A 26,524-nucleotide genomic window follows, 5' to 3' on the forward strand; every position below is an offset into this window, starting at 1 on the left:
GACTCTGGTGGGTCGGAGGCTCCTATAACCTATTGCGGTTAATGATCGCCTGGTGGCCTTGGTGGAGACGTTTCTGGTAACTCCCTCGTTGAAGTTGGTGGTGATTTGTGCCACTGTCGCTCTCCGGTTGGCTGAAACAATGCGAGACATACGTCGACGACAACGTTCATCCACCACCTTTCTCCACCCACAGCGCTGTCCACGATGAGATGTTATTCCCGATATGCTCTTGATACTGTCGAATGAGAATAGTGCAATTTTTTGTACCACCCCGCGATAGTGACCCATGCGTCGGGCGCCCACTATCATCCCTTTTTCAAAGTCTGTTTACTCACGGCCTTTATCCAAACTGACATCGAATTACCACGTGAATGCAGTGTACCTATATACGTACTTGCCAAACGGTGGGTTCATCCACTAGCGAGAGGGGCGACAGCGTCGTGTTGCTCAGGAACCAGCTATCCCATGAACGGTGTCCTTTCAGTGTACAAGCAATGGTTAGGCCACATCTAGGGTATTGCATAGTTCTGGAGGCCTCATTTTAGGAGGGATCTGTGAATGAGTGTAGGGAAGGGCGACGATTGCAGACTAGTCTCCAAACACAATTGCAGTGTTTGGAGACTAGGCACCTGCGAGTTATCTGATTGAGGCGTTTAAGGCCTTGAATGGATTGAGTAAGCTCAATGATAATGGTATTCCTCCACTTTCTCGAACCACACGCATGAGAGGGCACAGATTCAGATTTAGAAAGGATGGTTTCAGAATAGATGCGCGAAAGTTTGCAGTTGGTTGATTGTTTGAACAAACCTCCATCTGCTGTGAGGGAAGTGGGTGGTTTGAATAAATTCAAGGATCAACTAGTCAAAATATTGGAGGAGATGGACAAGTGATTTTTTGCTGATGCTTTAAAGCTGGCTTTCTTGCATAATTTTCCACTATTAATACTAATACTAGTTGTAAACAAATATTAAACAATAAAAAGATGTTCTTAATTTAATAATAATTTATTAAAAGTTCATTAGAAAGGATGTGGATTTTAATAAATTGAATTTTTAATTGATGCAAGATACGTTTGCATAATTTTACCAATTTTGCTTTAATAATTTTACTTCAATAATTATTAAATTTTATTCAATTTTACTTTAATAAGATAAAAGTTTCTAAATAAATTTATACTTAGTAATAATTATAAATGATAATTTAAGAAAGCAAATTTAAATCCCCTTTTATAAAAATCATTAAGAAACAAATATAGTCGTGCTGTATTTTGATTGGACAGAATTTTACTGCATGAAACAATCACGTGAACAGATGACGTCATTGCAGACATCATGGACTATATTTTGATTGGACAGAATTTTACTGCATGAAACAATCACGTGAACAGATGACGTCATGGCAGACATCATGGAAACTAGTTGATAGAGGTAATGAAAACAGTTTACTGTAATTAGTTTACAACAGGTTTAACACAGTTCCTTCTGCAGTTTTCGGTAATTAAGAATTTTGGGAAATATTAGTTTAAGAAATGTATCTATACCTAATATATTTCCTCTGAATACATTAATGATAATTTATACAATCAAATGTGGCTTAAAGTGTGTTACGCCATATTAATTATCATTATGTATAAATTTCTTTCTTGTGCCAGTGTTATGAGCAAAGAAAATATTTTTACATTGCATGATGCTAACAGTACACTACAATCATGTGACATTACCTACCCCTTAATCAATTGGTTATTTTATAATGCATCAGGGGATATGCCGGATTAAATTTTCTAAGGGATTTACACCTCTCATTCCTCGAGGATCTTCCTTAGGACTTTTATCATTCATTATTTATGTAAATGATTTCAGTCATAATAAGTTCCCTCGGGATTTTTATCTGCTTATTTAATAACGCATCAGGGGGATATACAAGATTAAATTTTGGAGTTAAATTTTCTATGGGATTTACACCTCTCATAGGTATTCCTCGAGGATCTCCCCTAGGACCTTTATTATTCAATGACTTCACTCGTAATAAGTTCCTTTGGGATCTTAGTACTCTTTGGGATTTTATGTACTCCGAGGATATAAAGATTTTTATCTATTACCATAACAAAGAGTGTTGTGACATTTTTCAAAACGTGCTAAGTTTATCAGTCTTACAAACACAACTTTAAAATATCGTTTTATTTTTCTCTTTTATTTATATCCAATATTCTACTCCCATTGTCCTTTATATTTGGACGTAATTAGAATCTCGGTTGGGAGGGACCGAAATTTGCCCTCTCAAATAACTGTACGTTTTTACAACGAACATTAAATATTTAAATATATATTACTCGTATTAAAAATGATTTTATTTATCATAAAATTTCTCTCTCACATTTTCTAAACTATTTTTAAAACAAAGATCCGGTCAGTTTCAAAGCGACGGAACGATGGGGATACCATCCCCAGTTTCACCACTACTCAATTCGAACTACAGACACAATACGTTGAAGCTTCATAGCCTTAGTTGCCTTGGTGCTTGAACAATAGATACAAACTTCTGCTACTACAGCTGAAATTCCAGTATCTTGCATTCGCAATAAAATCACAAGCTATTTTTCTTTTTTTATTATCTCTCTATACATCTCCTATTGATAATTATTGGAGTAAATGGGAGAAGAGGGCGGGGCAATTACGTCACTACAAATTCACTGGTAAATAATTACACAGGCCACTTCCTGATTAGATTTCGATCAGTGCGTTATAACGTTAGTATAACGTTTTTATTATACAAATAACAAACTGTACAGATATTTACAAAATACTAAACTATTTACAATCATATCTCTCCTATATTGGGACAATGGGTACCTTCATTAGATGATATTAATATACAAAAAAAGTTACAAGGGAACATCAAATGATCCAAGCGTGGTCATGCGTTTTACAGTGAAGCACGTGCACGAAGTTGGAGAACGTTAAATGGGTTACTGAGCAGAATCAGACGCTGTTGACAATGTAGAATGCTTACGTGGGACACATGCCACCGTTCGTCGCATTGCAAGACAACTGCCTCCATAACGTAACATATTTGTATATATATTGGTTTGTATATTTATAAATATTTTAGTCCTACTCTTTCAGATGCAACAATATTCCTCATGCATTATGGGACCACAAACAAAAGGCCTTTTCCTAAGTGGCCTACACAGGAAAATAATTATATAGTGATATTTATTCAACCTTGAGAATGCCACGTGGTGGGGTAGCCAATGGGAAAAGGGGGTGCGGGTCACGTACATAACTGCAAATGCACAGGTAAATAATTACATAGGTCATTTCCTGATTAGATATCAATTAATGTGTGTAGACAGGTGTGTCTTTGTCTTACTCCATCATACCTCTACATTTTATGTAGAAAAGCGTTAGCGAGCAGAGGGCAAAGCCCCCCTACTTTTCTATTGCTTTGAAACGTTATCTGATCACATTTTTAATTTAAGCAAGTGTTTACCACGCACCGATTTAAATTTACACTAGCGCTCAAAAGTTAAGGAACAAAGTAAATTCTTCTAAGTGAAAAAACGTTGTGTTTATTGAAATCGTCAAAAATGTGTACTGTCAGCAAGGCCAGATTCAGGCATGATATGAACCTAAGCCAAAGCATGTGAAGAGGTCCTATAATATACATTTTATTGTGATAGGGGGTCTGTTGAATTTGTTGGTGACTTATTTGGCAGGAAAACGGGAAATATATTGTGCGAAAAGGATAAGGTGGAATAGGACCAGGGTATGTCTGCCAGGGGCAAATGTTGATGACAGGGTACAAATGGTGATATCGTTGTACACGTTGGCACTAATCACATTAACAATAGGAGATCTACCGATTTAGTCAACAAGTATAAGTCAATCTTGAAAAAAAGTCGCGAGTTAGGGGGTATTAAGGTAATCAGAACAGTTGTTGCTGTTTATGGCATACAAAGGAAGCAGAGTCGCCCCTTAGTGATCACAGTGTGCTGGATAGATCCCTTAATAATGTTCAAAACGACCGTCAGTGCAGTACTGTCGCCTCACAGCAGATTCCAGTTGCAAAATGGCGGCTACCGTGCGAGTGTGGTCCAAAACAGGTGTTCGTGAAGTTATTCGCTTTTTGCAAGCAAAAGGGTCTTCACCAAGTGACATCCACCGTGAACTGGTTGCTGTGTATGGCTAAAAGGTGATGACAAAGAAGCAGGTCTGTTTTTGGTACAATGAATTTAAAACAGACCGGACCGTGTTGATATTGAAGATCGACATCATGGCCACAGTGTTCTGTGATTGCCAAGGCGTTCTGTTGGTGGATTTCTTACCGAAGGGAGGAACAATCAATGCACAGCTTTACTGTGAACGTTGGAAAAGCTGAAAGCCAACATTCGACGCAAACGACCAGGACTCCTGACAAGCGGCGTGACTTCGTTGCACCACAACGCAACTCCACACACTGCCCACACCACTCGTGAGTGGTTGCGCCGTAATCGTTGGGAAACTCTGTCACATCCCCCTTACAAGTTAGACTTTGCGCCTTCAAACTTCCATTTCAGGCGTTACTACGTGCGGGCACGGACTAGTTCAGTACTGGTATTGATAAACTGATCTATCGTTGGTACAAGTGCATCAATAAAACTGGACACTTTGTGAAGAAGTAGTACACGTTCACTTATTTCTTGGTGTGTAATTTCAACTTCGTATTATTAAACATCATCGAGAGAAAAAATGTGTTACCTTACTTTTCGGAAACCTCTCCTACAAGCTAGTCTGTAATCAGGTCACAAAGGAGGTTTGGCAAGCGAAGGTAGATTACGAAAAATCTTTTGCAAAGGATACAAAGAAAAACAGCAAAGAGTTCTATACTTTTTGGAGGAAGGGGATGCATCAGGTTGGAACACTTAACATAGATGGGTTGACTATTGATGATCCTGCTCGAGTAGCAGATAAACTGAATGAGTATTTTTCATCTACATTCACACATGAGGAGCTATTCAAGGAGGGGAATGCCAGAAGTTTATCAAATGCTAACAGGGAGCTAAGTGATTTTGTAATAAGTGAGGGCAAAGTGGAGGAGAAATTGTTGATGTTAAACATAAGAAAGGCACCTGGGGTGGATGGGATCTATCCAGTTATATTAAAGGAGGCGGCAAAGCAACTAAGCAAACCGTTAGGCATAATTATGAGAGCATCCTTGGACTCAGGGGAGGTGCCCACGGACTGGAGATGTGCAAATGTATCCCCAATTCACAAAGGGGGATCGAAGGGTGACACGAGTAATTACAGACCAGTTAGTTTAACTTCTGTTCCGGGTAAAATAATGGAGTCACTGGTTAAAGATGCATTGCAGGATCATCTAGACAAGACTGCAGCAATAATTCAGACACAGCATGGGTTTGTTAAGGGAAAGTCTTGTCTGACAAATTTGAATGGATACTATGATGTGGTCACAAAGGAACTGGATGCAAAAAATAATTTTGATATCATATATTTGGATTTCAAGAAAGCTTTTGACACTGTTGCGCATGGAAGACTATTGTACAAATTGGAGCAATATGGCATTAGGGGTAAGTTGCTACAATGGATAAAAGGATGGTTGAGTGGGAGAAGACGGATAGTCTACGTGGAGTAATGTTATTTAGTGGAGTCCCACAGGGTTCGGTGTTCGGTCCACTGTTGTTTTGTATATTTATCAATGATATTGATGGAGGTATATCAGGCTTAATGTCGAAGTTTGCAGATGACACAAAGGTTGGCAGGGTTGTTAATGACAGTAATGGCAGTGTGCTACTGCAACAGGATCTAGATAATTTGGGCAGATGGGCTAAGAAGTGGCAACTGAAGTTTAACCTTGACAAATGCAAAGTACTACATATGGGTAGAAGTAACGCTAGAGAAACGGAGAAACGTACGAACTGTGTGGTAATACACTTAAGGTGGTAGAAAATGAAAAAGACCTGGGAGTAATTGTGCAGGCAGATATGAAGTTTTCTGAACAATGCAGACAGGCTGCCAGGGCAAGTCATCATGGGGTTTTGTCAATGATATTTAGGAATTTTGCTAGCAGGGAAAAGGAGGTGATTGTCCCACTGTATAAGGCAATGGTCAGGCCACGCTTTGAGTACTGCGTACAGGGCTGGAGGCCTCATTTTAGGAAGGATGTAGATTTGCTTCAGCATGTACAGAGAAGGGCAACAAGATTGGTGAGGGGAATGAAGGGATCCTCTTACCAAGAGAGGCTTAAGTTCTGCAAATTGCAGTGGCTGGAGACTAGGCACCTGTGAGGTGATCTGATTGAGGTGTATAAACCCTTGAATGGTTTCAGCACGCTGAATTCTGATAGGATTCTTCCTCTTGCTCAGAATAATCATCTGAGAGGACATAAATTCAAATTGAGGAAAGATAGATGTGTGGAAGTTTGCCTTTAGCCAGCGGGTGGTGAATTGCTGGAACAAACTTCCATCTGTCGTTGTGGAAGTTGATAGGTTGAATAGATTCAAGGCAGAACTTGACAAACATTTGGAATGAATGGATCAGTGAAATTTTTTTTTTTGCTGTTGATGTATAAGCTTGCTTTCTTGCATCATAAGCCTCTACTAATGCTAAAAATGGTTTGCAGCTGTTATTAAACAACTGAATGAGGTTTTTTTTTTTTTTTTTCATGCAGTTATCAACCTTTATCCCAGCAAGCATTGTGATAGTACAGCATTAAAATGGCGACACTGCACGAGAAGGCAATGTGCGTGTTATAGCTGTGGGATACCAGATCTCTAGTGACTGGAAAAAGCCGTTTTCAACGGGAATTCCCAAATGATCCACCTACGGGATGATCATCGAAGCGATTCAATCATCCGAATGGAACACAAAAATGTCCCCACGGCCCAAGACGTTCTGTGTAAAAAAAACCAACGTCGACGCAGGTGGTTTTTTCGATAATGAGGGCATAGTACACCAATAACTTGTGACTACAGGGAGAAGCATTATTTCTGCTTACTAAGTTGAAGTTTGATATACGTTTACGTGAGGCGAAGACGATCTGAAAAATGGTTGGATGCTGCACCAAGTCACACGTCGATGGCAGCGCAGCTGTTCTTGGCTGCGAAAAAAATCACGGTAATGCAGCAGACTCCCTACACACCCGACCTTGTACTGTCTGACTTCTGGCTGTTCTGTAAATTTCTCTATAAATAGTATAAACGTTTTAATTTTCCTTAAAACTTAAAGATAAAAATACAATTAAACTTATGTTCTATAGGTAAAATTACAAAACATTTAAAAATATATAAAAAAAATTACTCCTAATCCTATGCCGTTCATCTAAGAATGTCTTTATCAGGCGCAATAGCTTCCATATTTTTGTTGTTATGTTTCTTCTTGTTTCTGATAATCTTATAAAAAAACATAAATGGTGTGGGTTGCTTCTCAGTACGTCCGCCAATATCAAATAAATCTCTTCTTAGGGGGGGTGGGGAGTAAACGGAGTCGCTAAATACGTGCTTTCTTGTGTCTCGGTACTCACAAATTTTACAATCCAGCGAAATGGATGTAAGTTATGGCTTTTCAAGAAAATTCGAATCGCTTTTTTCAGAGAAACTGTCCAGAAGTGGCTAAAGATGGGACAATATGGAGATATTAAATATTGTGAAGTTGATACATGCTACAGTGAGCTTGCATCTGTCTAACTAACAGTTCCAATGTAATATTTTTACTTTTAAAAGGAATGAAAGTACACTTTGCCGTGCAATTATAGAAAAGAGCTTTCTTTCACAGTCTACAAAACAATGTCACGTGTTGTCAATGTCAAGTACTGCATATAGGTAGAAGTAACTCCAGAGGAACATACTAACTGTGTGGTACTACACCCAGGGAAGTGGAAAGAGAAAAAGACCTGGGGGTAATTGTGCAGCTCTGTAACTCTCTCTCTGTCTTTTTTTTTTCAATATCTCATAGAAAACGAACCAAATATTCCATTATTCATTTTCCTTCACGACGAGTTGACTCGGTATTGCACTACAATCAAACAAATTGAATCTTCCATTTTATTTAAAAGTTGAGACACTGCTCTGAAAGCCTGTTTCAGGACTTACTGCTCCCTCATGAGATAGCAGTTGGTCTCTATTGATATGGAACTCTATATCTCAATAGAAACTTCCACATTCTCTAAGGGGAGTCTAAAACGCTGATGGAAAACTGATATTCAGGTGATACTTGAGTCAAGTGGACCAAATTTCGGCAAAGACTGATGGTTCTGTGACAACCAGATCCTCTGCTTGCACCTTCACGATGGTGAGGCTGTTAGACGTTGGTTATAATACCCGTATGCAAGTCCTGAAATACGACAACCGGATAGATCCATTGCCACCTCAGCCAAAGATAAAGCTGACCTGTTAGCATCCTTTTTTCTCCTAACATTTATATTGATGATCTTGTTAAACCACCTCCTACCATTGCTAATACACTTCCTCAATGCCTCCTGTGGAATTCCATCAAAAAAGGTGTCCGAATTTTGACGCCAAGAAAGCTGCAGGTCCTGATGACATTCAAAAGGTGCTCTTGATCTTGCTCCTGTTCTGTGTTCGCACCTTCTTATTCCACATTTGCTCACATCCAGCCAGTTCCTAAAACGGGTGACAAATCCCTCCATTCCAATTATCGCCCCAATGCATTTCTACTCTTTTTAAAATAATGGAGAAATCTATTAACCACCAACTCCAAAACTATCTAAAACCTTCCATCTGAAGAGTATTATTCTGGCTTATGTTACCCATCGTGGACAAATTCAATGGAAGAGTTTGATGAACCGCAAGTAGTTGCTCTTGACATTTCAAAGGCTTTCGATCGTGTTTGGCATAAAGGTCTTCTAAACAAGCTTCCATCTTATGGTTTGCCAACTGTTTTTTGTAATTGGGTATCCACTTTTCTCTCTGGCCGCTAGCAATGGTAGATGGCCGTCTGTCTTCCAACTTCTCCACTAATGCTGGTGTTCCCCAAGGTTCAATTCTTTCTCCCAATCTTCTATATTAATGTCCTTCTTCCATTGACCAGAAATCATATCCATAGTTTTGCTGATGACAGCATATTGCATTATCTCTTTCAATTTGGAAACCTTGACGTGTACAAACAGCTTCAACTTCTAGACTATCCATTCCTGGGCTTTCTCTTTCGTTCTCGGCGTTACTTTTCTTCCAAACAGTTGTTCATCCTGTAAGAAATCTCAAATCCGCGCTACCATGGAATATTATTCCCACAACTGGGGCGATAACTCCCCATAACTTCTCACGTTTGTATACTCCATTCAAAGTCTACAATTCTAGACTCATAAAGTAGCTTGTAATCAATCACTTATTCCTGTGATCATTAAAAGTTGAAAAAATAAAAAAAGCATGCTTTTTAGATGGTAAAAAAGGACACCTCTTTGTTAGCTGAACTGGTATATTTTAGGAAAAAATTTAACTGAACGCCAAACGTTTCAATCCGACTCTACGTGCCTTCATCAGTGATAAAAATTCGATTATTGTTTAAAATAAGAAATTTGGCTGGAAACTTGAAACAATTAACTTAAATATTTTTAAAAAATGTATTTTAGTGAGCCGCGCATGCGTAGTGTACTCAAATCTTTGCTGGTTTATTTTAAAATAAACCAGTTAAACTAACCAAACAGATGTTTTTAGCAATTACCGATAACCTGCATTTAAAACATGCCTTTCTACACTAATTATAAAATGCAATTTTTTAATTATAGAGAAAATTCTCTCAAACAAAAATATGCTCCAAAAGATTACTGTTCTTCAGAATCATCCAGCAATTACTCCAACCAGCGTAAGAAAGGACATGGAATTTTAGCCAATCACTGAAAGGCGCTTATCTATTAGTTATTCCAAGCTCTGTGTGTAATGGAATACACACAGATTACTCATATGCGAATTGGCCGCGATGTTGGCAAAGAGTTGTCTTGATATTGCGCTACTTTGCACTAGTGCAATACTGAAGTAACTCGATGTGAACATAGGGGCACTGTCCATATCCAAATAATCAGAAAAATGTTTAAAAAAACCTGGTTATTTGGATATGCACATCTCTATCTTTACTTTCACATCGAGTTGCCACCGTACTGCACTACTTCGAAGAGCACTTCCTATTGAGATAGAGAAGTGTTGTTTGAATTCGTGCAGGATTCAGGTAACTTTTTATGAAATTTCCGCTTAAACGCTATTGGTTGAGGAGAGTGACGTCACATGATATCCCACTGTCCTTTCTTACTCCGGGGGAGACCAATTAGCTCACAAGCACTGGCATTTTCATATATTTAGTGCTGAAGGAAGAATGTAAAACAGTGAAACTACGCAGATTTTAAAAAAATGTGAATTCTAAAAGTCCTACTAAAATAGTTAGAAAAAAGCATGCATTTATCAAAATTTTGGTGCAGTATTTTAAATCTACAGTCAATCTAAAATGCTGAACATTCCATCAGAGAACAATCATAAAATTCGGAGTTTATTGTTTATTGAACCTGTAAAACATACAGAGTAAGTGCACATGATCTTTATGCTGCATTTTAAATAAGTCTTTTTTAAATAAACAGAGAAGGAAGTTAGTTTGCACGTCACAGTATTCGAATACTCTTAATATTTAGCGAACTTTTTCTTGGAACATCGTGTACTTTAGAATCATTTTTTGGAACACCGTGTACTTCACGCAGTTCAATATACTTGAGGACGTTTGTACTGTGGCTTAGGTACTTTTTAAACTTTTTTCAGCATAAATAACAATCATTTATTCATTTTTTGTTAAATCCCTCACGGTATTTGCACAATAGTGATGGATTCTCTGCTCTGACTATTTTCAAAAATTCAGTTTCACGTGCTTTTATTAAAATGGCAATAAAAATTCAAGTCAAACTCATACTGGATGCGCAGTAGCATTAATAATTAAGGAAAAAATCCCATGACACTTACAGTGAAGTATAATTCTGGTGCAATAAAAGCTAAACACTAAATCTAATTATTAAAAGTAAAATCATTCTAGTCTACTGTGCTCTTGGAAAGCATCTAGAAATCATTAGCGCATGCTTAAGTGAAGAAATGTTTCTCGTGCACAGTTGCATGCAGGCAAACAAAGTGCTGTGCACAAAATTTAGTGTAATTTAAAGACGTATCCTTGTTTATGCGCGCTACACAATAAATTTAAAATTAAGGGGTTTCTCTTTAATATTGTGTTCAAATTTGACATCTGAATAAGCCATTTTCACTTTAAAGAAGAATTTAAAGTTGCTTTTATTCCCTCTGCTTTGTTTTGTAAAAAAATGAGTGTTACTCACGAAAAACAATTAAAACATGATTAAAATTGTAATATTCCTTATTTTCGAATGCTTATTTATTTGAATTTTCTACAGAAAATAATGATAAATCAAAAAAAGCACCCAAAATCAATAAAAAAAAAAAAGCATGTTACCTAGTGGCTCCATCTATTATCCTTTTTAGGAACTTATCCAATATTGTTGTTATGATTTTCATATATTTCAAAAGAGATAAGTGCAGAGAAATTTTAAGCACTTTTTTATAGTGTGCAGAGGAATAGAGATAGTTAGAAGGCAAATTCTTTTATTAGAAGAATAGGGTGTACTAGAGAAGAGCCTTTACTGTGGAAAGAGTGGTGTATGGTGCTCAAACCTGGTGTACTGCTGTCAATTGATGGCCTGAATACGGGGGACAGCGCTACAAATGATGGACTGGTGAACTCTTTCTGAAGCATGTTGCATAAACCCCATGGGGGAGGAGCATCTTCCTCCGCAAAGTCTTCTGGGAAAAATTGAACAATACACAAATATTCATTGATTTACAAGCGTAGAAAATATTTAATTGAAAAAATATTAACACGTCCTGCCATCTATTGTCAGTTATATACATTAAAGTATGTTTAAAAGTATTTTATCGTAATTAAAAATTGACAAAAACGACATTAATCTTCACAGAATTTTTTTTTATTATTCTTATTTTATTAGTCTTATTATTTATGATATTTATGAGTCTTGTTACTGATTTTCATCATTTTCAGAAATGAATTCAAATCTGGTTCTATTTAACAAGCAATGCTTGTCACGGTTTTTGTGATAACATACCTTTACTGCTCCAGTTAAAAATACATTTATCGTAATTAGATGTGTCAAGTAAAAAAATGTAATTTATGGCTGAATATCATCCAATAAAAATTTGGATATGGCAAACATATACCCCCTGAAATGTGGACATATTTCTTCTATGATAATAAACATCGTTTGCTGCTGCAAAATTAGCTTCTGATTGAGAACGTATATATATTGTGTAATTATCATTAAAAAACCCTAAAATATTAATTAACAATCACAATCTTTTATAGTATAAATAATAACATAATTTTAGTAACATTAAAATAATCAACGAAACATTTAATGTTTTGAGTATAAGTGGCTCCATCTGGTATCTTTTACAAGCATTATACAATGTACTGTATTTTGTTATTTTCGACGGTAAATAAAATAATTGGCACTTTCAATCATAACTAATCATTTAAAAAACCCTAAAATATCCATTGACAATCTCGCTCTTCTATAGAATAAATAATAACATCATTTTAGCAGCGTTAATATAATCAAAGACAGTTTTAAAATTTTTGAGTATAAGTGGCTCCATCTAGTATCTTTTACTAGCATAATCCAGTATACTGTATTTTGTTACTCACAGCTAAACCGATAAATAACATAAATTAAAATTAAAATACAATATTAATAATTATTAGAATAAAATGTAGTAATAATAATAATTATTATTATTAAAAACAATAATGATCGTACAGCTGCACAATGATCAAATCAATATACGAATAGATTTAAATTAAAGAAAATTATTTAAATTCATATTATCATTGGACTTTAAAAGAAAATTGCAGAGAAGACTTTTGCTTACCGTCCGAATTTCTTTTGGAAGCATCGGATACTTCTTTTGTAACGCTGTCTTCACTATAACTGGCTGGAATTTTCGAACCAAAATTGTCAGCCGATACAGTTGAGTCGTAGCGCCCTCTAGACAGCGGCGAGTGTATGTGTGAGGGAGTGGCTGGTGTCTTGTGGCGTCTGATCGTGGAAAGGCGACTGACGAATGAGGTGTTGTGCTTAAAACTGAAATAACGAAATGGTTAAAGTTGGACTTAGGTCGAGAGAAACAAACTTTGGAAAATATAAAAACACAAGTGGTGCCATCTAGCGAGACTCACCAACATTAATTAATATCTGTTGGTAGACTTTGAAAATCAGCAAAATATTACTGATTAAAAAATGATTTAAATCAATAAAAACCTATGTTTTCTCTAATTTTACGAATCAAACAGATATTGAGATCAATAATACTGTAGTTCACCATTGCGTACTGTAGTTCTTCTGGCACTACCGATAGAGGTCGTGACATTTGTTTATAAAACCAATGTAGCGACCTCTACCGTTAAAATTTATAATTAAATTTATTTTTATATATTGTGGATGTCCTTCTATAAAATGTTGCCATTACTGCGTGATCAGCATAAAAATATTGAACAATATAAAATAATAAAAGCCCATTGATAGAAAAACAACCCAGGCTGTAATTTGGTGCATTTGGAGTGGGCCCTACAAGTGCCGACTCCAAATCTTCTTCTTCGATCACAAGAATAACAGCTTCGAAAAAGATGGTTATAAAAAGCTTCGGAAAAGGGGACCCTATGGAGATAGGCCATTGTTTTCCTCTTGAATCCCACATGATTAGTGCAGACAACAGTCTTTGGTGCCAAAACTAATTGGACAATGTTCTCTTTAAACTGCTTCTCAATGTATTCTCGCCTGGAGAGAACACGGAACAAGCTACCAACTCTCTCAATACCAATAGCTACCAATAATCTAGAAAGGTACCAATAGTCTAGGAAGGCATCATATTGAATTAATATCCTTGAGACCTATTGGAAACTTTTCAAAAATCCAGTGGCTCAAAAATACCTCTTGATCTGATTATCAGCAGTGATTAGTCATGCATTTAGATTTACAGATGAAGGAATCGTAATTTCTATGGTTAATATCGACCTTCTACGTACGGCTTAGCTGTCGAATTCTTTCAGAGTGAGGACATTCTCACGTGGAGTGGACAGCCAATCTGACTACGACTAAGGATGACGGATTAGTAACTTTATCAGATCCATCTACGTGCTAAGGTCTGAACTTACAATGGGATTTATTAAAAGGTTGTTGTTGGTGGTGGTGTTTACTGGCACAGGGGCATCTGGACCATTATTGTTTATTAGCCTTTTAAACAGCATAAAAACTGGTTCTGAGAGAACAGGGGTTTCGGGTAGACAGTATTCCATCAAGCAACCTATTTTTAATGAAATTTAAGATCCTCTGTAGAACACCAAGGAGAATGGGAAAAAAAGTATTCAGTGACATTCAGAGAGGACCAGTCTTTTGGTTTTAATTTCTACTTAAAATAAATTTCTTTGTGATAGACGATTATCTTGCTGAAATCTAGAATTCCATCAGTGTCAGAAACTTGTACATCTATCCTTGCTACCTTTCTAACCTTACCACTTAGTCTACAAAAGCTATAGTTTCTCTGGACCTGAATATTGTCATACATATTACTGATTTCTTTTGTACGTTCTCAGAAATAATTATTTATTAATTAAAAAAATAATAATAAACACAGTATACGCCCATTCAAAATATATGGATTATTTTATTTAGTGTAATAAGAAGTAAAATCATATAACGCTTTAATAAATACAGCATCATATGATTAATCAAAAGTAAAAGTAATGTAATCCTTGTGTTTCGTACTGACTTGGGGTTTTAGAAAGTTGAAGGATACAACGAATGGCAAAGAGCAATAAAGTAGGTTTACAACAACACATTAGTAAGTGAGTTATCACTGGTAGTCATGCCAACAACACACACCAAATAACTAGCATTAGGGGCTTAATAAAACTTCAAAAAAAACGCATACTGTAAAACATTCAGAATTTTAAAGGATACGAATACAAGCAGCAAATACAGTATTTATAGATAAAAAATACAATATCAAGAAAATAGTAGCTCAAACAAATATAACAATGCAATAGTTCATTAAAGGAGTATTTAAATGTAATATTTAAAAAATAATAAAGTTAAGAATGATAATTAAACTAAAAAAAAAATAAATAAAAAACTTTCTTTTTCGATGTGTTTATATCAACAATATTACAAGTGGCGCCAACTATTAGCAAGTTTAAGAATCACCCACCGGAAAAAATAATAAAATTAATAGATTTTAAAACGAAATTAAAATACTTATTTTTATAAATAATTTTTCAGACATTTTTGTACTTAATTATAAACATTTAAATCTGCTTTTTTTCGTTTCCAAATAATTTCTGAAGCTAAAATTGCATTGCTATGTTATAAAGCAGACGGCAATACTTACAGACTCCCGCCGGTAGGTGGCAGGTCCAGTCTATCTTTGCGCTTTGTGCTTGTGAAGGAACCAGACGTGTAACTAGAAAAATAGTGCAGAGAAGGCAGATAGAGGGCAGTGCTGTGCACAAGGCCACATATACAATAGTTTACACATATCATGCAAATATATAAACACAAAATAGTTCTCGCAACGAGAGGATGAGGAAAAATGGGGAAATACAGAAGAGAAAAATGTGATTTTGTTCACTCATTAAAATGCAAAATTTTATTTTCAATACGAGCTGCAAGAAACACAAAAATGTATTAATGCTAATTTACATTATCCACATAAACTTCCGGCCAGTGGCGCCCTCACGCGGAAGTTATTAAAAGCTGAAGATATGGAAAATTATTTAATTTTATATTGTTGATAAAATAAATGTGGAAAATAAATATTAATAATTATATATTTTTTTATATAAAAATGTTTTTGATATTGCTATATAGAAAAGTTATTTTTTTACAATATTAGACACTTCTAACTGTAAATTATTTCTAGGATTTATTTTAATAATTTTCACTTTTAAAATACATCGAGGATTGAAAAATAATCAACTCTGGCGATTATACACTATAAACAAAAATAATAGGAAATTAAAATGGTTAAATTACGATTGTTTTTTTATTATTGATACAACTACTTTCATTTTATAAACTTTGTAAGTAGTTTTCTTTCTTTTTTAAGAGATAGTTTTATTAAGAATCAAAAACATTCCTAATGAAAATTCTATCGTTAATTTAATGAAGAAAGAAAACTACTTTTCAGATTAACTATCATTATTTATTCTTAACTCCAATAACTAAAGAATTATTGGAGTTAGACGAATTATCGGAAAACAGAAGAGTTTAGAAACAGAATTTTCATATTAGAATTTCTGAAGAATTGAACGTTTTTATGTACGTGTAGGTATAAAGATGAGAATTATAGTTAAGAGATTAAGCAATAGTGTAATTTTAACTGAACAAGAGAATTTTAGAACATCGCTGATGCAGCTGAATATCAAAAATAAATCCTTAATTTATAAAAATCAATATGTATTGATTTTTATAAATTAAAAACCAATACGTGTATTGGTACTAGCCAATGAATGAAGACAGCGTTTGTTGCAGTGTCAAAGTCTGGAAAGTTGGAGCTTAAACCTTCGAATGGATACTGCAAGAATCAAAGTCAAACCAGCAACCGACAATGCCGGACGTAAAACCAATCCAGAATCAGACTTGAACAGTCCACTCTAAGAAAGGAGTCCATAAATGGGATTATCAACTCCAATATTTTTTTCAAAGAAAGATCTAGAGACCAAAGAATCTAACAGCTGTTGCAGCAAAGTCAAATTGAAATTGGAACTTAGATACTTACAGATTTCTCTGTGTTGGCAATTCCAACATTTTTCGGAGAACTTTCAATAAAAAAGCACATCTAATCAATCGTATGTTTCCAGCTCGTCTACACTGCATGCATTATGGTGCCGAAAAGAGATCCATGGAAACGTGTCAGTTCAATCATCGATATATTCAGTCCCCATTGTCTACAGTATTTTTAGCTCTTCCTAATGTATTTAAAACGGTGGTTGTTCAGTCCTTAGTACATCTAATGGCTGGATAATCACAATCTACGTCATTCCAGTATTTCTGTATGTTGCCACTATTTCGTCTAATGCTTCAAAGAACGTGATTAAGTTTCTTCTTCATCTGGCTACTTCTAGTAACCGGTTATATCTGAGTTTGAAAATTATGCCAGGACAGACCAGATGGAAAATCCCAATAATCAAAGGTTGCTTAGTCTTTTCTATATAACAATGCCTTACCCCCCCCCCCCCTGTATAAGGTACATGTACACATATTACGCTTCCTCGTGACGCGGACGGTTACTAAGAAACAGATATCTTGGAGATCACTACTTCAGGGCAGAAAGCATGGCGGAGTTGGATAAACGTTTAGGAACTATCCTACATAAGGTACAACACATGTCCACATTGTTTCATGAGGAACTGATGACCTCTGATCCATATGGAATATAGTTCCTTGAAGGACCCCCCGTTCCAACCAACCACCTGTCCAATCTAAACCAGTGTAACGTTCTAGCTTTTGTAGATCAAGAAAGTTTCACCTTACATCTAGAATGTTCTGTATTTATATGGACCTCAGTGGTGGTAGTATGATGGTATTGGCCTGTTTTAAGGGGTTTGAATTCTGTTCTTAAACTATGAATAGAGCTCTCTTCTGTGACATTCTGTACAAATCCGCCCTTACAGTTATTGTGGCAGTCTTTTGGATTAGGTCGTATCGGTATGACCACGTTCGGTGTCACAAATCGGTACAATAGTTTGAGGTGAATAATGCAAGTTCCTGATCAGAACGTATCTGGTTCCAAATGAACACTTTTGGGATGTTTGAGAATAACAAAATTGAAATCCAGAACAAGACGTCCTAGTCCAAGAGGAGAATTAAATGCAGCCTTAAAGGAGTGGTGGAACAAGACTGTGGTCCCCATATACCAAAAACTTATAGAAAGCCTCCCAGATGGTGAGTGATTTCTTTAAAGCCCATGGTTCTAATCAGATGCTTTTCATTTGGTGTCGTAATACACGTTGGTGGATAGCGCATATATATGATATGTTCTGTTTACTAATTTCAAGGCATTCAGCGTATCTATAATTTCTTAAACGTAGATCTTAACAATATACGTACGCTGGAGGACTTGGTAATGGCACCTGGTGGATTTTCCATGTAGCTACAGACATGGAGTTTTCATCTGCAACGTAACATCTCCATAGGCACTGGATGAGGTTGGCGGCTGGAACTCGACGCCGAATCATATGTTTTTGACGTTGTTGCTGCTGTACTTTGAGGGCAAACCCTGATCCCAGAATTCCCTACGAATTAAATATTAAGAATTAAACAAATAATGCGGTAACTTAAAGGCTTGATGCAGTTACACCATATGTATATTTTCTTCAGAGACATTCTCTTAAGTTGTAATCACTGGTTTCATTCTCAACTGTGTTTTAAGTGAAAGATCCTTAAGCTGATTTACTTACTGCAGGCAAGGCAAAAAAGGATATCCCAAGCAGTGCGCAGAAGGCAGCTATTAGTTTCCCAGGCCACGTGATAGGCACCGTATCTCCATAACCAACGGTACAAAGAGTAATCTGGAAAAAAAATACGATTGATTTAATTAATATTTTTCGTACACGCATCATTAGACATTGGATAAACAGGCAAAATATGCAACAAAATATATGGAATATTATAGGCAAAGACATTTTTACGTCTGTTACCATTTTATCACAACAGAATTACAATTTCATTGTATTTAAATAAGTCTCCATATAAATTTCCCTCTCTTTTTCAAACCATTCCGAACACGAACACGTGCTGAAACCATCCAGATCTTTTCACTGCCCATTTTGTCATCTTCTTCCTCATTTATTCCTTCAACTTCCGTTTTCTGGAACAACTTCCCTTCTCACGTATTTCCTGAAAATTAAGATTCTAACGTCAACAAGTATCTTTCATCTTCTCAATCTTCAAATCACGCACCGTACTACAAGTGCATGGTTTAGAATAAGGATAATCAATCTTGATAAGGATCCTTGTTTATATTCATAAATATACATGGTCCCAGTTCCCATCCCGATGATGTCCATTTCCACTTACAGTCTGCCAACCAATTACAGTCTGATTCCTTTCGCCTCAAAGGTGGTACTTGTGCATTTGTCCGCTCTGATATTCCCTGACATAGACAGTCATTTGGAACTCCACTTTTCGATCTTCTCTGGCTTAAAATCTCTGTACCACATTCTGTCAAATTCATCTGTTGCTCTACCGTTCTCCCAACTCCACTAATCACTTGGAACTCTTTGAAACTTGACTTTCTCCAGTCCAACATTCCTAACAGCGAGGTAATTTCCTTGGTCATTTTAATGTTCACAACTCCAGCTGGTCGAGATGCTGACGCTTTTGCAATTACTAATGACCTCGCACAGATTGTTCATTTACCATCCAGAATACCTAACCTCACACTCAACACTCTTCATCTTTTACTCACAAACAACCCTCTCAAGTACACAGTCCACGTGAGTGGTCCTCTGTGTACCTCAGATCACAACTTCGTGGCGGTACTTTCGCTAAGTTAAATATTACAAATGCTGCCAAATTCTGACGATAAATTGTCCTTTAAATAATGGTTAAATGACCAGTCTGTTCAAGGCTGATTGAGGAAATGTTGTGCAGACTAATAAAGTGTTTATGGATTTAAAAATACGACAATATTTTAAAAAACTTCATCTATTTCTCTTTGTATCTTTGGGCAACCGAAGTTTCCACTTTAATATTTGCATAACCAAAGGTTTCTATAAAACAAAGGTTGCTATTCACCAATGTCCCAATACTTTTGGTAATTGCGTATATTTCAATTCTGGAGAACTTTAAAAATGCGCCTTTAACATTTTTTTCCCATTCGTTTCAAATTTCTGTAAGTGAAAAACTGACTGATCCCACAGAATTAGGCAGCCTCGTGTGAAATTTAACTCATTGAAAATATCGCTAGATGGCGCCTTGAGTAATTTGAATTTTAATCTTGAAAGATGAAAATAATACATAATGAAGAATTTGGATTTAGGCGAATATCATACTGATTAGGATTTATAAGGATTATAGGAATAGTAGTAGTAGTAGTGGCATGTGATGCAAGAAAGCAAATGTATGAGCTTATGCAGCATCAGCCAAAAAAAAAAAAATCACACCATTCCCTCCAAATGCCGGTCCAGTTCCTCCTCAAATTTATTTAACCTGTCAACTTCCACAACAACAGATGGAAGTTTGTTCCAGCAATTAACCACCCGCTGGCTAAAGGCAAATTTCCGCACATCTATTCTACATCTGTCTTTTCTTAATTTGAATTTATGCCCCCTTAGGTTCGTAATCTGAACAAGTGCAAGGATCCCATCAGGATTCAGCGTGCTGAACCCATTCAAGGCCTTATACACCTCAATCAGAACACCGCGCAGGTGCCTAGTCTCCAGCCACTGCAATTTGCAGAACTTAAGCCTCTCTTGGTAAGAGGATCCCTTCATTCCCCTCACCTATCTTGTTGCCCTTCTCTGTACACGCTCAAGTAAATCTATATCCTTCCTAAAATGAGGCCTCTAGACCTGTACGCAGTACTCAAGGTGTGGCCTGACCATTGCCTTATACAGAGGGACAATCACCTCCTTTTCCCTGCTAGCAAAATTCCTATATATCATTGACAAAACCCCATGACCTGCCCTGGCAGCCTGTCTGCAGTGCTCAGAAAACTTCATATCTGACTGCACAATTACTCCCGGGTATTTTTCATTTTCTACCACCTTAAGTGTAGTACCACACAGTTGGTACGTTTCTCTGGGGTTACTTCTACCCATATGCAGTACTTTGCATTTGTCAAGGTTAAACTTCAGTTGCCACTTCTTAGCCCATCTGCCCAAATTATCTAGATCCTGTTGCAGTAGCACACTGCCATTACTGTCATTAACAACCCTGCCAACCTTCGTGTCATCTGCAAACTTCGACATTAAGCCTGATATACCTTCATCAATATCATTGATAAATATACAAAACAACAGTGGACCCAACACCGAACCCTGTGGGACTCCACTAATAACATTAGTCCACGAAGAGCAGCACCCATTGATTACCACCCTCTGTCTTCTCCCACTCAACCATCCTTTTATCCATTGTAGCAACTTACCCTTAATACCATTCTGCTCCAATTTGTACAATAGTCTTCCATGTGCAACAGTGTCAAAAGCTTTCCTGAAATCCAAATATATGATATCAAAATTGTTTTTTGCATCCAGTTCTTTTGTGACTGCATCATAGTATCCAATCAAATTTGTCAGACAAGACTTTCCTTTAACAAACCCATGCTGTGTCTGAATTATTGCTACAGTCTTGTCTAGATGATCCTGCAATGCATCTTTAACCAGTGACTCCATTATTTTACCCGGAACAGAAGTTAAACTAACTGGAATTATTAATAAGGATTATAATATTGAGCAGGACTGTATGGATTCTAAATAAGATTGTAATATTGATTACGAATATAGGGATTATGAAAACGATTATATATAATCCTTATTTGGATTACAGGGATTATGAACCATGATTATATATAATCCTTATTTGGATTACAGGGATTATGAACCAGGATTATATATAATCTTTATTTGGATGACAAGGATTATGAACAAGGTTTATAATACTTATTTGGATTACAAGGATTATAAATATGAGAAAGATAGAAAGAAAATCTTTATTGCATAAAGAATTATAATTTAAAATATTAGGAACAAGGATTATATTCTAATTTGGATTACAGGGATTATAATACTGATTTGGATTACAGGGATTATAAATAAGGATAATAATTACAGCGATTATGAAGGACTATAATACTAATTTGGATTACAGGGGTTATAATTTTAGGGATTATAATGCTGGTTTGGATTACAGGGGTTATAATTTTAGGGATTATAATGCTGGTTTGGATTACAGGAATTGTAATACTGATTTGGATTACAGGAATTATAATTTTTGGGATTATAATGCTGGTTTGGATTACAGGGATTATAATACTGATTTGGATTACAGGAATTATAATACTGATTTGGATTACAGGAATTATGAATAAGGATAATAATTACAGCGATTATGAAGTACTATAATACTAATTTGGATTACAGGGGTTATAATTTTAGGGATTATAATGCTGGTTTGGATTACAGGGATTATAATTTCGGGAATTTGGATGTTGGCCTATAGATTAACATCCAATGTAAGAGCAAAAAACTTAAATTTATGCAAATAGCCTAATCACAACGTATTTAAGAGAATAATTAACTTGCACTCACCACTCCCCACCAGAGCGCGTCTGCGAAGTTGCTGAAGTGAGTCGAATTAGAATCCTTCTCAGCAAGAAAGACCAAGAATGATGAGAATATCAGCCCAAGGAAACCAATGTACAAAGTCGTAATAAGTTCCTGTAACAAAAGGAAGTAAACTTTGATAGTTGATCGATAACTTTCTCCCGGTTGTTGACGTGGTAACACACACACACATACACACACGCACATATCGATCTTTCATGCTTGCTCTGCAGTTTTCTGCGATACAACCAATTACAGTGAAAAACCTATATAACAACAGGTGGCCTATTAGTGCATCGACACGCCACACTCCAGAAAAGAGTGAGTCTGGGTTCGGGTTTAAACGCTAATTGCAACAGTTTTTTTTTTACCTTTCCCTACAGTCCATTAGCAGTTAAATACAATGGTAGGTTTAGCTGAGTTTGTACCCAGCTGCTCAGAGTGGAGAACTCCAATTATAGAACGAACGTAGACAAAAGAAGAGAGGGGAAAATAAAAGAGAGAGAACGAACGATAGAGGGAAAGGGATTAAAATAAAACTGGAGAAATTAAAAGGCAAAAAACGAGGGGAAAAGAATCTGTATCGTGAAACTAAAAAGAGAATTGAAGAAAAACAAAAAAAGAGAAATCTTTGCAATTTCACTTTTGGGCAAATCCATCCACCATTATTAGCACACATATGTACGCTAATACTTACTTACAATACTTACTTGTCGATGTGCATAGACAACAGATCCCAGCAACTTCCACGTTCCACCCCTGCGATCCATACGGACCATCCTCAGTATCTGGAAGAATCGAAGGCCCCGCAGAGCGGAAGCTGCGAACACCTGCCCGCTACTCCCAACTGAAAGCACCACTATGGACGCAATGATAACAATGACATCTGGAAAAGAATGGAGATTTCATCAATGGATCCTTGAAAGTTAAAAGGTTTTAGAAATTAATTACAGATAACATTTACTTAGATTCTCTAAGGATAACAATAATCTTTCAGGGAGATGCCCTGAGCCCACTGTCCACGATGCTGAACAACAGCTACTCCGGATCATCGAAGAGTTCAGTATTGAAATAAGAATGCAAATTGGCCAAGGCAAATACAAGACCCATGGATTGCATCAAGGACATCCAATCGGACAAACCTATCAGCTGAACACCAGTGGAAGGAGATCACGGTTCGCCTGACTGAGAAATACCATTGGAGATTGAGAAACTGGCTAAAATTAAAGGTCACAGTCATAAAGACTTATCCAATCACAGTACTAGCATACTCCTTCGGGATCATAGATTGGGCCAACACTGAACCAGAGAAGATTACCAGGATAACCCAGAGCCACCAAGACCACGCAAAGGCGGTCATCAAGAGACTGAACATAGTTCAGAAAGGAAGAGGGAGGGGGTTGATTGACCTTTCTGAACAAGAGAAGGAGGCGAATTAAAAACCTGCGGATTTACTTCGTAGAAAACACAGTATCAATCAGCCATAAGAAAGATAGACAAACGGCACTCAACCCCAACAAGGAGACCACAATCCCAAGATAGAAGAAACAAAGTCAGAAAGATAGGCGAAGAAGGCACTTCATGGCAGGCCCTACTGGCCCCCACCAAGGCTACATAGATAAGAAAGCTTTCAACGCATGGCTCACGACTTAGCATTTATTGGATGGCGACACCGGGGGGAGTTTACCTAACTCCGCGTAGTAATGTGTGATATATTCTGGCCTTGTAAAGGACAGAATGGGTAAATGTAGGATTGTGCCGTATAGTGTTGGATTTTGTTGTTCTTTTGGTCGTTTAGTCTTGGGACCCCACGTTGCCTATCACTAATCCAGTGGAGGTAGGCCAGGCAGTGCAATAAAGGGAAAGAACTCCAGCTAGGTGACCCCAAGAGTCGTCTGAGCTTTCTAGGGGTGCATAAAAAAAAGGAAATTAAAGTGTGGGAGTGGGAGACAGTTTGATGGCAGGCAGTAAAATTACGTGTGAAGAACGGAGGCCGAAGAAAGAGGGCATCCCCCAGATGAGTGAGGGATGCCCCCAATCTCCGCGTGCTATACATTGTGGGTGTGAAACAGAACACTGGCAATGCCAGTGGTTTAAAAGTGTATGGATTTTGTAAATATGTAGTGTCGTGTATCGTTGTTCCTTTGGTCATTTAGACGCTGCGCCCCTAATGGGACCTAAAGTTGCCCCCACTCTTCCCCGTGGAGGCAGAGTGGGGGCAACTTTGGGTCCCATTAGGGGCGACCAGGTACAACAGTATCATAGTTATTTATTCTGGCAGGTCCTGCCACCTAATTTCCTGAGATTTCAGTGGCAAGGACCTGAAAGAAAAAAAAAAAAAAAACAGCTATAGATAGGGGTCAGCCAACACAAAAGTAGTACTAGTTGGGCGATTTGATGTTATTATGTTTTTGGGTGTAGGGCTCAAGCAATTTAGAGTTGATTCGGACGCTAGTTGTAAGTTAGAGAAGGGGTGGGAGATTGAAGACTGGGAGAAAAGACAGAGATGCGGGGTCCATAGAGAAGATAACCCCAAGTCAGTGGAGCATGCCCCACCAGAGTGAAAAAAGAGGAGCGGGGGACCAGGGGTCACCTCCCCCTCTCGCCCGGGGAGTGGAGGCAAAGGACCACGCAAGGGAGCGCTGGCTAAGGATACCTAATGGCAGCAGCTGAGCTGTGCTGGTGGTTGTGTCACTCCTGGGACGAACCAAGGAAGGAATTTTTTTTTTTTTTCTCTGAGATATCACTTCCTGGATATGACTTCCTGTCTTATCCAGGAAGTTTCTTATTTCGATCTTCAATGGGTGGTGTTTGGGCGCCTAACCCGTCTAGCAGTGAAGACAGACTGCGCAAACTCAGTAAAGGCGGCGTAGCGCTGCTCGTCCATTATAATCAGGTGCTCACAATGCCGGGGATTATCTTGGATTTTAGTGGCAAACCTTAGCCGGAACGCGTCATATTCATGGCAATCATATACGAGCGAGGTAGGGAGGGGCGAAGAGTTATGATGTCCTTGGGTTGGAGATTCCACCCAGATTCATTGAAAGGATAAAATATTGCACAGCTAGGGTGTCGCACAAAAGTGAGTGCCACAATGGTACAGATCATCCTGTCCCACAACAAGATATACAGGTGGAGTTCTATCCTGTGTGAGTTAGATGATTATACAGTCAAGTCCATGTAGATTGCCATGTTGTGGTATTAATATCCAGATTTAGCTGGAATCAACTTGGCCTGGATTCTCAGGTTATTTCTATTTGGTGAACACTTCCTGTGCTGTGAGAGCGCGATGAAACTGTTCTGCTCAGCGAGGAAAATGTGATCTTGTCCAGATGGAAGCGCTCTCATGGATGTAGTAAGACGCGCTCTGGAGACTTCATAGTTTGAGCAGTTGTACAAGATATGGAGCCCACAGGAGCAGTGGAAATCCTCAATAATGCCAAGTTCAGCAAGTTTGGTATTTCGTGAGCCATGGCCGGTGAGGATGAAGGAAGTAAAGAGATTAGGGCAAACCTGAGGGGGAGAGGCCTAGGGCTGGCGAAGGTTATTTAGGGAATGAATCTCTTTGTGATAAGGCCTTTAGGAATGGAATTAACGCGTTTTCTAGATCTGATAAAATTGATTTCAGACGTTTCCTTTTTCCATTTCCGGGTGAATTGCCAGGTTCACAATGTAATTTAGGATAGTGGTTGGAATACTTTTCTTAAGACAGTAAGATAGCCCGCTTCGGATGCCCTCCAGATCAAGGAGAAGAAAGCCCACCAAGAACTGGAGAGCAGGCATGCTAACAGTACAGCATGCACTACAAATCGTGACGAGCATTGTACGTTGTATTGGTTGTACCTTCTCTGAATTCCTGACGAATGTTGCCATGCAAGCCCAGGCACCAGCCACATAACAAAATATAGGCAAGAAAACCGCATTGTATAGTAGCGTGAGGGAACGACCACGGAGACACCAGTCCTTGCGCGTGATCCTTTTACCAAGGCAGTGTATTTTCCTAATCTTTGTCCCAAGATATTGGAGGTGTAGAGTAAAAGTGAGGTTGCGGTCAATTATAATTCCAAGATATTTTAGCTTGGTGACTTAATTGTGGTGCTGCCAATTTTAATACCAGGGAGACGCCTAACATC

General features: G+C 37.4%; 1 protein-coding gene across 1 annotated transcript in view; it reads right to left on the reverse strand.

The window, feature by feature from the left end:
• Positions 1-26,524, reverse strand: part of LOC150075286 (potassium voltage-gated channel subfamily KQT member 1-like) — a 173,476-nt gene that overhangs the window by 13,517 nt on the left and 133,435 nt on the right. The window contains exons 4-9 of the mRNA XM_090389044.1: positions 23,102-23,277; positions 22,377-22,505; positions 18,525-18,635; positions 18,175-18,359; positions 15,455-15,526; positions 12,941-13,152 (exon numbers count right to left, since the gene is read on the reverse strand). Of these exons, the coding sequence (XP_090245170.1) occupies positions 12,941-13,152; positions 15,455-15,526; positions 18,175-18,359; positions 18,525-18,635; positions 22,377-22,505; positions 23,102-23,277 (885 nt within the window). The remainder of the gene's footprint in view (positions 1-12,940; positions 13,153-15,454; positions 15,527-18,174; positions 18,360-18,524; positions 18,636-22,376; positions 22,506-23,101; positions 23,278-26,524) is intronic.

Source organism: Mastigoproctus giganteus, chromosome 14 (assembly GCF_048544385.1).
Source record: "Mastigoproctus giganteus isolate SK-2022 chromosome 14, ASM4854438v1, whole genome shotgun sequence".
In the NCBI taxonomy this organism is placed as follows: domain Eukaryota; kingdom Metazoa; phylum Arthropoda; class Arachnida; order Uropygi; family Thelyphonidae; genus Mastigoproctus; species Mastigoproctus giganteus.